The sequence below is a fragment of the Microcaecilia unicolor genome, chromosome 4 (assembly GCF_901765095.1).
Source record: "Microcaecilia unicolor chromosome 4, aMicUni1.1, whole genome shotgun sequence".
NCBI lineage: Eukaryota > Metazoa > Chordata > Amphibia > Gymnophiona > Siphonopidae > Microcaecilia > Microcaecilia unicolor.
This window is the reverse complement of record NC_044034.1, coordinates 259,254,446-259,269,064: the sequence shown is the minus strand read 5'-3', so window position 1 is coordinate 259,269,064 and position 14,619 is coordinate 259,254,446. Positions and strand designations below refer to the sequence as shown.

The 14,619-nt window shown below is 42.4% G+C and overlaps 1 protein-coding gene across 1 annotated transcript in view; it reads right to left on the bottom strand.

The window, feature by feature from the left end:
* C4H2orf49 (chromosome 4 C2orf49 homolog) overlaps positions 1-14,278 on the bottom strand; it is a 31,327-nt gene extending 17,049 nt beyond the window's left edge. The window contains exons 1-2 of the mRNA XM_030201456.1: positions 14,182-14,278; positions 926-1,089 (exon numbers count right to left, since the gene is read on the bottom strand). Of these exons, the coding sequence (XP_030057316.1) occupies positions 926-1,089; positions 14,182-14,274 (257 nt within the window). The 5' untranslated portion in view covers positions 14,275-14,278. The remainder of the gene's footprint in view (positions 1-925; positions 1,090-14,181) is intronic.
* Positions 14,279-14,619: the final 341 nt, after the last annotated feature.

Genomic DNA, 14,619 nt, shown 5'->3' with positions numbered 1-14,619 from the left:
AAGAAAAATAGAAAATAACAGTGCCAAATTTATCTATATGCATGAAACTTTGTTTATTGTATTGCCTGAGTTTATTTGTTATTTGTTCCCTACTCTGTCTTTTCATAACCAACCATACAGGGAGGTGTTACCTTGGTTTGTTGTTAACAGACTCGAAGGGAACTAAGGTCTGGGAAGGAGGTGCGTTTTGTTTTCCCTTGCACCAGCCATCACCTCATTATTCCCCACAGGGCAGAGCTTCCTAAACTGTGGGTCAGGACCCTAAATAGGGTCACAAAACCTGCCTTTGGGGGTCAGGACATAGGTGAGCTCTCCACAGGTACATCATTATTCTCCACCTTTTGGGAGGGTCACACAATTTTATTTGGCTGCAATCATGGTGTCACAGCCACAAAAAGACTGGGAAGCATTGCCACATAGCATTCTTAAGCATTATACCTGCTCATCCCAAAGGATAATTTTGCAGAACACACACACAATGCCCAAAATTTGATTTAATTTACAAGCATATGTTTCAAAAGTTTTCTAAATCCTGACAAAATGCCTTTACTGTATTAATTTTCTCATAAATCCAGTTTTATAAAATAATCTGCTGCATTCCTTCATGATAATGTGTTACCAAAGAACATCTCATACCTCTTGTGGAAACTGGAGCTGCTAAACAGCTTCAGACTTGATATAAAAAAAAAAGTATCAAATATGACCTGTACTTATCTAAGGAACTAGCAGGATACTTAGCAAAATAGCTTCAGAATCAATCTTTACAAACAACAACAACATTTATTGCCTGCTCTATCCTACCCTATCTTATTTGCTGATGGAGGGCGCTACAGTTAGAATTATAAAATAAGACAAACCACTTTCATGGGAAGATCCCAAGTTACAGCCTAGGAGAGGCTAACTGGCTCACACTCATATACGGTACCTTATATGGCGCTGAGCAGGTGCACTTTTCCCTCTTTTCTTCTCCATCATTTTCCCCCATCTATTTTGGGGCAAATCCCTTTGAGGCAGAGGCATGGCATGTTGGATATAGATATCAGTAAGTTTTTGTTTATCATTTATAGCTTCTTCAACCGATATGTTTTTCTACAAGAAAACAAAGATTGCAACACTTAACTATGGAGAACAGGAAATGATTATCACTTGGAACTGATCTAAATGTCTAAATATGGTTTTTGCTCCACAGGGCAATTATGCTTTTTATATACTTTCAGAGTTTCTACTGTATAATTTTTATTCTAAAGTATATCAATTTTCACTGCAATTTCTTAAAAAAAGAATGATGGCCAAACCCAGAAGGATGCTTGGGTGTACAGGGTGAAGAATGACCAGCAGGGGGAGGGGAAGAAGGTGATAGTGTGCAATTATGGAGATCGTATCTTAAAAAGATAGAAACAGGATGGAGTCTGTCCAGAGGGCTACAAAATTGGTTCGTGGTGTCCATTAAAGCATACGAGGACAGACTTATAGACCTTAACTCTGGAAGAAAGGCGAGAGAGAGGGGATATAAGAGACATTTAAATATCTCCGTGGCATTAATGTACAGGAGGGCAAGTACATAAGTACATAAGTAATGCCATACTGGGAAAAGACCAAGGGTCCATCGAGCCCAGCATCCTGTCCACGACAGCGGCCAATCCAGGCCAAGGGCAAGTATTTCAATTGAAGGAAAACTCTGGAATGAGAGAGTATAGGTTGAAGTTAAAAGGCTGTAGGCTCAGGAGTAATCTAAGGAAATACTTTTTTTATGGATAAATGGAGCTCCTTGAGCAGGGACTGTCCTATGTTAAACTGTACAGCGCTGCGTAACCCTAGTAGCGCTTTAGAAATGTTAAGTAGTAGTAGTAGTGAAGGTGGTGGAGACAAAGATTGTATTTGTATTTAAGAAAACATGGGACAAACATGTGTAATCTCTTAGGGAGGAGAGAGACAGTGGATGGTGTGGATGAGCAGACTGGATGAGCCATTTGGCCTTTACCTGCCATCAAGTTTTATGTAAACCCTTCTCAGATATTTTTAAATTTTCAAAATGTAGAGGAATAAAGCAAGATTACACAATTTTCCTGTTCCCCCCCACCTTCTATAATGATGCATTAATGCTAAAACAGGATAGCTTATGGCTAATATGATAGTGAGTGGGCTTCTTCCAAGTGACTTACATAAGTACATAAGTAGTGCCATACTGGGAAAGACCAAAGGTCCATCTAGCCCAGCATCCTGTCACCGACAGTGGCCAATCCAGGTCAAGGGCACCTGGCACGCTCCCCAAACATAAAAACATTCCAGACAAGTTATACCTAAAAATGCGGAATTTTTCCAAGTCCATTTAATAGCGGTCTATGGACTTGTCCTTTAGGAATCTATCTAACCCCTTTTTAAACTCCGTCAAGCTAACCGCCCGTACCACGTTCTCCGGCAACGAATTCCAGAGTCTAATTACACGTTGGGTGAAGAAAAATTTTCTCCGATTTGTTTTAAATTTACCACACTGTAGCTTCAACTCATGCCCTCTAGTCCTAGTATTTTTGGATAGCGTGAACAGTCGCTTCACATCCACCCGATCCATTCCACTCATTATTTTATACATTTCTATCATATCTCCCCTCAGCCGTCTCTTCTCCAAGCTAAAAAGCCCTAGCCTTCTCAGCCTCTCTTCATAGGAAAGTCGTCCCATCCCCACTATCATTTTCGTCGCCCTTCGCTGTACCTTTTCCAATTCTACTATATCTTTTTTGAGATACGGAGACCAGTACTGAACACAATACTCCAGGTGCGGTCGCACCATGGAGCGATACAACGGCATTATAACATCCGCACACCTGGACTCCATACCCTTCCTAATAACACCCAACATTCTATTCGCTTTCCTAGCCGCAGCAGCACACTGAGCAGAAGGTTTCAGCGTATCATCGACGACGACACCCAGATCCCTTTCTTGATCCGTAACTCCTAACGCGGAACCTTGCAAGACGTAGCTATAATTCGGGTTCCTCTTACCCACATGCATCACTTTGCACTTGTCAACATTGAACTTCATCTGCCACTTGCACGCCCAATCTCCCAGTCTCGCAAGGTCCTCCTGTAATCGTTCACATTCCTCCTGCGACTTGACGACCCTGAATAATTTTGTGTCATCGGCGAATTTAATTACCTCACTAGTTATTCCCATCTCTAGGTCATTTATAAATACATTAAAAAGCAACGGACCCAGCACAGACCCCTGCGGGACCCCACTAACTACCCTCCTCCACTGAGAATACTGGCCACGCAATCCTACTCTCTGCTTCCTATCTTTCAACCAGTTCTTAATCCATAATAATACCCTACCTCCGATTCCATGACTCTGCAATTTCTTCAGGAGTCTTTCGTGCGGCACTTTGTCAAACGCCTTCTGAAAATCCAGATATACAATATCAACCGGCTCCCCATTGTCCACATGTTTGCTTACCCCCTCAAAAAAATGCATTAGATTGGTGAGGCAAGACTTCCCTTCACTAAATCCGTGCTGACTTTGTCTCATCAGTCCATGTTTTTGTATATGCTCTGCAATTTTATTCTTAATAATAGCCTCCACCATCTTGCCCGGCACCGACGTCAGACTCACCGGTCTATAATTTCCCGGATCTCCTCTGGAACCCTTCTTAAAAATCGGAGTAACATTGGCTACCCTCCAGTCTTCCGGTACTACACTCGATTTTAGGGACAGATTGCATATTTCTAACAGTAGCTCCGCAAGTTCATTTTTTAGTTCTATTAATACTCTGGGATGAATACCATCAGGTCCCGGTGATTTACTACTCTTCAGCTTGCTGAACTGACCCATTACATCCTCCAAGGTTACAGAGAATTTGTTTAGTTTCTCCGACTCCCCCGCTTCAAATATTCTTTCCGGCACCGGTGTCCCCCCCAAATCCTCCTCGGTGAAGACCGAAGCAAAGAATTCATTTAATTTCTCCGCTACGGCTTTGTCCTCCTTGATCGCCCCTTTAACACCATTTTCGTCCAGCGGCCCAACCGACTCTTTGGCCGGTTTCCTGCTTTTAATGTATCTAAAAAAATTTTTACTATGTATTTTTGCTTCCAACGCTAATTTCTTCTCAAAGTCCTTTTTTGCCCTCCTTATCTCCGCTTTGCATTTGGCTTGGCATTCCTTATGATCTATCCTGTTACTTTCAGTTGGTTCTCTTCTCCACTTTCTGAAGGATTGTTTTTTGGCTCTAATGACTTCCTTTATCTTACTGTTTAGCCACGCCGGCTGACGTTTAGTCTTTTTTCCCTTTTTTCTAATACGTGGAATATATTTGTCCTGAACCTCCAGGATGGTGTTTTTAAACAGCATCCACGCCTGACGCAAGTTTTTTACTCTGCGAGCTGCTCCTTTCAGTCTTTTTTTCACCATTTTTCTCATTTTGTCGTAATCACCTTTTCTATAGTTAAACGCTAGCGTACTTGATTTCCTAGTTTCACTTCCTTCAATGCCAATATCAAAACCGATCATATTATGATCACTGTTATCAAGCGGCCCTCGTACCGTTACCCCCTGCACTAGATCATGAGCACCACTAAGGACTAAGTCTAGTATTTTTCCTTCTCTTGTCGGCTCCTGAACTAGCTGTTCCATGAAGCTGTCCTTGATTTCATCAAGAAATCTTATGTCCCTTGCGTGTACAGATGTTACATTAACCCAGTCTATATGCGGGTAATTGAAATCCCCCATTATTATTGTGTTGCCCAGTTTGTTTGCGTCCCTGATTTCCTTTAACATTTCCGCATCCGTCTGTTCGTCCTGGCCAGGCGGACGGTAGTACACTCCTATCACTATCCTTTTCCCCTTTGCACATGGAATTTCAATCCACAGTGATTCCAAGGAGTGTTTTGTTTCCTGCAGAATTTTCAATCTATTTGATTCAAGGCTCTCGTTAATATACAATGCTACCCCTCCACCAATCCGATTCACCCTATCACTACGATATAATTTGTACCCCGGTATGACAGTGTCCCACTGGTTATCCTCCTTCCACCAGGTCTCAGAGATGCCTATTATATCTAATTTTTCATTTAGTGCAATATATTCTAACTCCCCCATCTTATTTCTTAGGCTCCTGGCATTCGCATATAGACATTTCAAACTATGTTTGTTGTTCCTAAGTACATCATGCTTAGTACTTGACAGTATTAATTGGCAATCTTTTGTCTGATTTTTATTGTTATTTAAGGATACCCGATCTACTACAATCTCTTTTGCAACCTCACTATCAGGATACTCTATCTTCCCTGTTATGGTGATATCTTTGAAAGATACCTTATCCCGAACCATGCTCTTTTGAGCGACTGTCGGCCTTCCCCCCATTTCTAGTTTAAAAGCTGCTCTATCTCCTTCTTAAACGCCGATGCCAGCAGCCTGGTCCCACTCTGGTTAAGATGGAGCCCATCCTTTCGGAATAGGCTCCCCCTTCCCCAGAATGTTGCCCAGTTCCTAACAAATCTAAAGCCCTCCTCCCTGCACCATCATCTCATCCACGCATTGAGACTCTGGAGCTCTGCCTGTCTCTTGGGCCCTGCGCGTGGCTTGACATGGAAGGTCCCCATTTCATTTTCTTTGAATATGGAACCCAGTATGGTTTTGCCTAGGGCAGAGCTTTCCAATCCTGGCCTGCTAAGCCCATCACCAGCTGGGTTTCAGGATTAATGTATGCGAGATAAATCTAAATGCACTGGAGAAGCAGCCCATGCAAATTTATTACCCACATATTCACTAGGGACATTCTGAAAATTCAACTGGCTATGGGTTTGGGAAGCCCTGGATTAAGAGAATTATTGTTCAAATACATTCTACAAACAAAATGTATTTTGTCATCTGGAGAAAAAATGCTGGTGCCCCAGAGGAGTACTATTAAAAGGTTGTCTTAGTTCAACCCTGGATTTGAAATTAATAAAATTACGTCAACTGACTGCTATGGCAGTTGAAAGGGAGTAGGAGTTCGAGTACATATTAGAAAGCAACATATTTTAGAGATATGAAGTTAAATATACTTTGCTTCTATTCCATAGTTTTAAATTATTCCAGCTTAAATACTGTATTCAGACTGCACTGGAGACCTCATATAACACGGTTTGATGTAACATGATGTAGGGTTCAATTCAGTTTTTGTTATGACATGTTACACTGAAGACCTCATAAATGTGGATTCACATATAAATATGAAACAGAAAACGAGGCAATGAACCACAAGTGGCGCCAAAAGACAAGAAGTGGTGCTAGAAACACAAAGCCAGATATAAAAACAGTCAATTAACCATATACATAATTTATTAAACCTCTGGAAAAAAATTCAAAACACCCAACATGGTGTGAGAATCAGAGAAGTCACAGAGTCCAGAATGCAGGGGGGGAGAGAGAAAAGCCAGAATGGAAAAACTACAGATCCCAGAATGTATTGCGGGAGGGGAGGAGGCAGGAGCATAGAGAACACAGATTTCAGACTGCCTGGAAGAATAAGAGGGGTGAGGACAAACAAGTACCTGAGCCGCAGGAGAGGAAAGGAGAGGGGGCTGATTGGGAGATGGAATCAGCTGAGGAGAGGGTGGAACACCTGAGGGAGGGGGTGGAGAATGAGGGGATGGAATGGGAGGCGTTGGAGCAGGTAGGAGGAGAAGGTGTGGATGAGGAAATGGAGGTGGGAGAGGAAGTGGCTGGAGAAGAGTGACTTCTAGTGTTGACAAATGAGGGTGGTGGATCTTTAAAAGCCTGGCTAAGCTGTGCTGTGTAAAAAGCCTAGCTAAGCTGAACTGTTTTGAGGCCTTGCTGAAGAGGGCGGTGTTTGAAAGCTGGGCTAGATGAACTTTGGGGAGAAAGCCTGGCTAAGCTGGGCTGTGTTTAAAGCCTAGCTAAGTTGAACTGTTTTGGAGGCCTTGCTGAAGAGGGCGGTGTGGGAAATGAGAGGAAGCCCATTCAATTCCTATGGGCTTCCACTCATTTGCCGTGCAGGAATCACTAGCATGGCTTAGTAAAAGAAGCCCTTTATTAACAATATATAAATGTTATATACCACACCAATATGTGCAAGCAGTGATAACGGACGGTGACCACTGCAAGATCCCCTTTTAGGTATACAGTACTATAATGTATATAACTGAAGAGCTGTATCAATTAACAAATGGAGAGCCATATCAGATAAAATCTGTGGATAAAAACTTATATGTGGCCCCACACAGCACACTTAAGCCTATGGAGTAGCGCTGTCTGCCGAATAACACAAGGGGAGCAATGCTAAAAATCTTTCAATGGTGCTGTGAGGTATCCAACATGATGTCATGTTTTGTACTCTGCATCAGGGACCATTCTGTCCATCCACTTTCAAATCTTAACATCCATCAGTCCAAGGAACCTTCCAACATGATATCATGTTTTGCTATGCTGCCACAGGTAGAAGGGTTCCTCACTGACGGAGCAGGTGGGGGAAGAGAGGTTGGTGGTTGGGAGGCGAGGATAGGGGAGGGCAGACTTATACGGTCTGTACCAGAGCCGGTGATGGGAGGCGGGACTGGTGGTTGGGAGGCGGGAAATACTGCTGAGCAGACTTATATGGTCTGTGCCCTGAAAAGGACAGGTACAAATTCAAGGTAAGGTATACACATATGAGTTTGTCTTGGGCAGACTGGATGGACCATGCAGGTCTTTTTCTGCCGTCATCTACTATGTTACTATGTAAAAAGCAAAAGCCTTGAGGATGCAGCTTCGCCACTGCCATCACTTAAGCCGAAGGGTACAGCCCTGAACTGGACTGTTATCCCAGAAAGCAGAAGCACAGAAACTGCTTGTGGTCTGCCCTAATAGAGATATGAAGATATGTCACTAGATTTAAAGGAAGTGTGAAAAACTAGATTGGGAACACCAAGGCTAAGAGATCGAAGGGTTTCCATTCTGAATCTGGGTTTTAGGAGTGCCACATTGATCCCCTTGAGGTACTCCTGAGGGAATTCTGCGCACAATATTTAAAAATTCACAGTTTATTTGTAGTATTTTTACACAGAATTTTCCCATCATAAGTACCAATCATGCATTAATGTATCTGATGGGAATGGGTAGAAGCTTTCCTCGTGTTTGGATTTTAGTGTTATCTCGGTCAGCTGTCTTTAGTTGTGGTCCCTGTGTTTGTTCTGGTGTCTCCTGTATCCCCTATTATGTCGGTTTTACCGATTGGTTGTCTTCCCTGTCAGTGGAACCGTGTTTTCCTCCATCTCATGTGTAGTTTTTCAGTCGCCGTCTGTGTTGAGTGATCACAGGGATTGCCTGTTCATCTCCGTTGTTAAGGGCATGGGTAGTTTTTAAGGGCCAGTGAACCATAGCGTATTATATGTGGCCAGGTGTTGTATTCAGTGTTATCTTCAGTTTGCACTTTTAGTGGTATACATTTGTGTATTTGTTCATTTTCACCGAGATGAGATGTAAGTCCCTTCATGGGTTCAACCTACGGCTTTCTCTGCGTCACTTCACAGAAGTCTCTTTTTTAAATTTTTATTTTTGGCATCTCAGTGTCCTACAGCGGTTGTCAGCAATCCAACTGCTGCGTTTGGGGAATGCTTCAATCTGTCAACTTCCTTTTTAGCAAGGGGTCCTGAGTGCTAGGCTGTTTGTGGGAGAAGGTCTTCCATTGGTCCTAGCTGCATCAATTCTTGTGTGGGGGAATTGGGTATGGTTCTTCAAGAAACAAGAGGCATTTCAGGTTTCCATTTATGTCGGTATTTCGAGGTTACTCACTGTTTGTTTCGGTGGATTGGTGCTCCCTGAGTCTTTTCGTTTTATGTGTACTGACAGACATGTTCTGAGTGCAGGGCACTTGGCTGTTTGGATCCCTGTACGCTAGGAGCCGCAAGGAGTCTTCACCATAGCCAGGTCCCGCACTAAGGAGGTGTTCTTCTGTGGCTGAGAGATCACATAAAGGGACCACAGAGGCATGTTGCCTCCATGGTACTGCAAAGGAATGCCGGGATCCAAACTCTCTCTCCAAGGTCACTTTCTCCCTAGGTGCTGCCTAGAGCTCCATCTCTTCTCTGTGCCAGTCTTGCAGAGGAGAAACGGGACCCGTCACCGCTGCAAGAAGAATGCTGGGATCCGAACTCCCCCCCCCCCCCAGGTGCAGCCCAGCGCTCCATCTCCTCTCCACATTGATCTTGCAGAGGAGAGCCGGGACCTGAACCCTCTCTCTGAGGTCGCCAAGAACTGTCACGTGGACTTCTGATTTATCACTGCCTCGGGCCTTCCCTCACTGTGTCCCACCCTCACAGAAATAGGAAGTTACATCAGAGGAGGATGGGACATAATGAGAGAAGGGCCAAGGCGACGATCTGCTCATGGACCTTGTGGTTGATCTGTGTAGTAAAAAGATCCACTGAAGGGGTGCCCCACACTCGGAAGATCTTGCTGGCTATGCCCTTATTGAGAGATCACTAAGATCACTATGTGGTTGCATTATCCTGCTCTCTGTCTGCTAGGATATTGTTTTTGCCCACCAGATTAAGTGGCTTGAAGGAATATGTAATGTTGGCGAGCCCAATGCCACATCTGAATGGCCTCCTGACACAGAGGGCGTGATCCGGTGCCCCCCCCCCCCCCCCCCCACTTGTTGGTATAATACAATGCAACCTGATTGTCTGTTTGAATGAGTACAATTTGATGAGACAGCTGATCTCTGAAAGCCAGCCAATCTCTGAAAGCCTTTAAAGCATTCCTTGGGTGGGCCACACACCTTCAGTATGAAGCCCATCTACATGAGCCTTCATCCCAGGAGAGATGCATCCATCGTCAGCACTTTTTGTGGCTGAGGAATTTGGAACGAAGTACCAGAGTCAAACTGGATCAAATGGCTCACCACCGAAGACAACATACAAGCTCTGGGGACACTTGGATGACATATTCCAGACTCCTCGTGGTCTGATACCACTGAGAAACCAGGGTCCATTGAGCTGACTTGCTGAGAGGCTCGAATCCTGGAAGCGAGCATGACAAGGTTGTCCACTCTCGTCTCCGGAAGGTACCAAGAATGTGTCACGAAACATATAAATGCAGTGCTTCCCAACCTTCTCCTCAAGGCACACGTTGCCAGTCAGGTTTTCAGGATCACAACAAATATACAGAGACCCATTATATGCAAATCTATCTCATGCACATTCATTGTGGAGATCCCACTGAAAACCTGACTGGCAAGATATGTCTCCAGTAGAGGGTTGAAGCACAGATATATTGGAATATCACAAGAAAGCGGCTGGAGAATATAACTCTAAAAATCAAAGAACAAACCTTAAAGAAACTCCAGACTGCTCAAAACAAGGCAGGTAGGCTGTATCTTCTGAAAAACGCGATTTGAAAGTGCAAAACCCCTTCGCGAAAAACTACACTGGCTCCCAATCAAAGAACACATTGCTTTCAAATTCTGCACTATGGTTCACAAAATTATCTACGGTGAAGCTCCGGGATACATGACAGACTTGATGGACCTACCAACTAGAAACACATCCGAATTAACATGAACGTACCTAAATCTGCACTACCCAAGCTGCAAAGGACTCAAATACAAATCAACTCACGTGTCCAGTTTTTCCTACATAAGCACACAACTGTGGAACGCATTACCAAAAGCCTTGAAAACTACAAACGACCACCTAAACTTCTGGAAAACACTAAAAACTAACCTGTTTAAAAAGGCATACCCTACCGATCCAACATAAATGCCTGATCTTTGCAACACAACAAAACTAAAGAACGTAATGGACATAACACAACTCTTCTGTTGTATGATTCCCTAGTGTGGCTGTGCCACATGAACTTTATCTTACCACAGCATCACTTTGTATTTGTTTGTTTGTTTACACCAGAGTCTGTAACGCCTCTCCGGTACTATGTAAGTCACAATGAGCCTACAAATAGGTGGGAAAATGTGGGATAAAAATAAATAAAATACTACAAAATGAATCCATACATAAACCAGTAACTAGCATAGGGCCTTTAACGGTGGTGTGGACCTGTCATAGTCTTAACAGCAGTACTTGGTATTTACTACTACAATCTAGCCCTCTTCCTCTTAAGAGAGGGCTAAGCAAACAGAATTCTAATGATCAAGAAGGGACATGACCACAGTCTGAAATCCCTACTCGTGTCACTTAGGGCCATGTTTACTAAGGTGCGTGTTTTTAGCGCGCCTACACTTAGTGCGTGTGCTACCCATTTAGGTACCTATAGGGATATTGTAGGCATGTACATGGTTAACGCACATTAAAATCTTTAACAAACCTATAATGGTGCTTAGTAAACAGGGCCCTTAATTTTTTCAGGAAGCTCATCTAAAAAGGAAATACAAGTTTTTACTCTTACAGAACATAATAATTAAGCTCTGTAACCTCCTCTGGCATGTTGTTCTGCTACATTGCACTATGACACAGAGCATCCTAATCCTTAAAAACTATGCCCAAATAGTCCAGGTTGAGTTGATCTCAGCTTGCTCATCACTCAGCCTAGAGACTCCAATCATTTGATCACTCTTGTTGTAGACGCCAGGCTTTCCAGCTCTGACTTGACTCAAATAAGCCAGTTGTCCAAGTAGAGGTGAACCAAATGCCCTTTTCTTTCAGAAAAGCTGCTAACACCACTATTACCTTGTTAATGCCAAAAGGTAAAGCCTGAAACTGAAATGCAGCCCCAGAATAGCTAACAAGAGGAACGCTAGACATCCTATTTTATGAAGCTATGTGGATATGCTTCATAATGTCGAGAAGCGTAAGAAATTCCTTGGCCTGTACTGCTATAACGTTCAATCACAGTATCTCTATACATAAGTGAGGCAATCCCACAAGGCTATATTGTCTTGCTTAAGATCTAAGACTGGGTGGAATGTGGTTTCCTTCCTATTACAAAACAGAGGGAATAATATTCCTTCCCTTTCTCTGTCAGCAACACTGGAATTATCACCCTTAGCTGAATAAGTTAATATATTGTGGCCACTGTTTTCTCTTTCCAACTATCTGACAGGGAGACATCAAACAGCAGCTTCATCTAGAGAAAAGGTGAAGCAGTATACCAATTTGCTCAGTCACCACAAAACCATTTTGGTGTATATCGCACCTTAGAAAACAAGAAAGGTAGAATAAACTGCATACATACACACAGGCATGGGAACAGTGAAACTTCTTATGTATATGCCGCTCTAGTTGGGTGTGTGTGTGAGGATGCCTATCAGAGGGGGGATAAGTATGTGTTATAAGATACGTGTAACATCATTCACCAGCTGCTTCAGTTCTGTTGTTTTCCCTCTATTGCCTTTCTTGCTCTGAGGCAAGCTGCTGTAAGGAGATGATAGTGGGTTTTTGAGCCATAGTCGTCATCAGCATTTACCTCTGCTTCCCACTGAGAGCAATGAGTAGGTTCTGGTAGTATATTTTTTTTCTCTAAAAATACCGACCTGCTGTTTCTGGTTTTCAAACTCTTCCAAGGCATTTCCATGTTTCTCTATAAAGAAAAAATTGCAACTTCCCACCAGTGCTATGGAGTGGGTACATCAAACCTTCAACTCCAACTCTAGTTTCTACTGTTATTAGCCTTTAAGTTTTTTTGTTCTGAATCTAAAGTATTAGTAAATATAATTCTTTCTTCTGATATTCCAGTATATTAGAGCTTCTCAACCCTCTACTGTTGACATATCTTGCCAGTCAGGTTTTCAGGATCATCACAACGAATGTGCATGAGATAGATTTACATATAATTGATCTCTGTAGTATGTAAATTTGTCTTATGCATATTTGTTGTGGTGATCCTGAAAACCTGACTGGCAAGGTGTGCCTTGAGGAGAAGGTTGAGAAGCACTGCATTATATATGTATAAAATAATAAATTTACCATATATTATAATGTTGTAAGTTTTTAATTTGAAGCTGGAGCCAGAGTTGGTACATTTGTACTGATTTCAACTCCACAGTCCTGGTTTTCAAGGATTCACCCCTTCCTTGAAAACAGATTTTGCCTACAGACAGACACAAGCCATGGATCTCCTCTATATAATTCTAACATATTGTTAAGTTGAAAAGGATCAAAAGAAGGTAAGAATGCATGTGGCTATATCATTGGTGGGAAATCATCTGGATCACTGTGACCAATCCTAAAGGCACTATCCTTAAAAAAGATATAGAGGAAGAACAATCCAGAAAAGTACTACAAAAATATAGCAAGTCTGCACCATTAAGCCCTTTAAAATGAAACTTAAGGACATATAAGAATCAGAAGAGAGAGTGAGAGGCATATTTTCAAAACAATTAGACTTACAAAGTTACAAAGTAACCTATGCAACTTTGAAAGTTTAAGTGCTTTGAAAATAAGCCCCAAAGCCATTCACATAATTTAAAGCATGGAGTCAACTTTTCAGAATTATTGGGGGTGCTAAGTCCAGTGGAAATAACCCCTCCCTGGCCATATACAAAGAATTCTCTCGATATTGGGTGTGCTCAAGCACCCCCTGAGCTGGCTTCTATGCTTTGAAGTATAGATATTACACACACACACAAAAAAACAACCTTTTTACCCGGTGGAAAGGATGCTCTACTTGAAAAAAAAAAAAAGGAGCATCAGATAAACGGACAAAATGAAACAGTTTTTCCAAGGTTAGTGGAAACATTAATAGCTTTCCCAGTGGAGATAGAAACATACAAGCATTGATGATTCTTCGACAAAAGGATACCCCCTTAACAGGATTACAACAAAAATACTGTAGCAAGATTAGATGGGTTTACACTACTCGTTTCAGGAGTCGTGAAGGTCAGAACAAACAGCTTCTCAGAAAATTAAAATATCAGTAGAATATGGCATTGATGCACAGTTATTGAATTCACCTTTTATTTTCTATTACTTTGATTTCTATTATTGCTAACCAGAAAAACATTCATTTCTTTGTCATTCGGACTGCGTATTCAAGTTTTTTTTTTTTGTTTTTAATACAACGAAACTGAGGAATAAGTTGAGGATGCTCTCCAGGTGAGTATAAGATGATAAAAACGTGTATTGGTTTATTTTTTTTGTATAAAGGCAAGAGAGAAGCTAACCAAACGAGATCTGACAGTTCGAAGGAAACACGGTAAGAATGAGCAAAAGAGATGTGTATAAACCCTTGCAATATAAGGAGGGCCCCAAACTCACCTGCTCCAACGTGAGCAACAAAAACTCCTGCGATAGCAACTCCGGCTGCAGCAACAGGTCTGACCCCAACGGCCTCCCGTCACCCATCGCCATCTTTCTTCCCGGAAAAGGCGGAGCCTCGGCTCACGTGCACATCTAAAGACCCGAGGAAGTTTAATCAAGGAGGACTGATTGAGACCAGGAGGTGACATGACGTCACAAAGTTGAAGCCACTTAGGTTAGTTTATGTTTCCCCTTCCCCCGCAGCCGTCGTTCTGCCTATACTCAAAACAAAGCAAACAAACCTATGAGCTGCTGTACCGCATTGTACTACTACTACTACTACTTAACATTTCTAGAGCGCTACTAGGGTTACGCAGCGCTGTACAAATTAACAATTGTCGTTCTTTGTTGTTGGTAGCATTCTTATTTAATCTCACTTATATTTTCAAACATGCC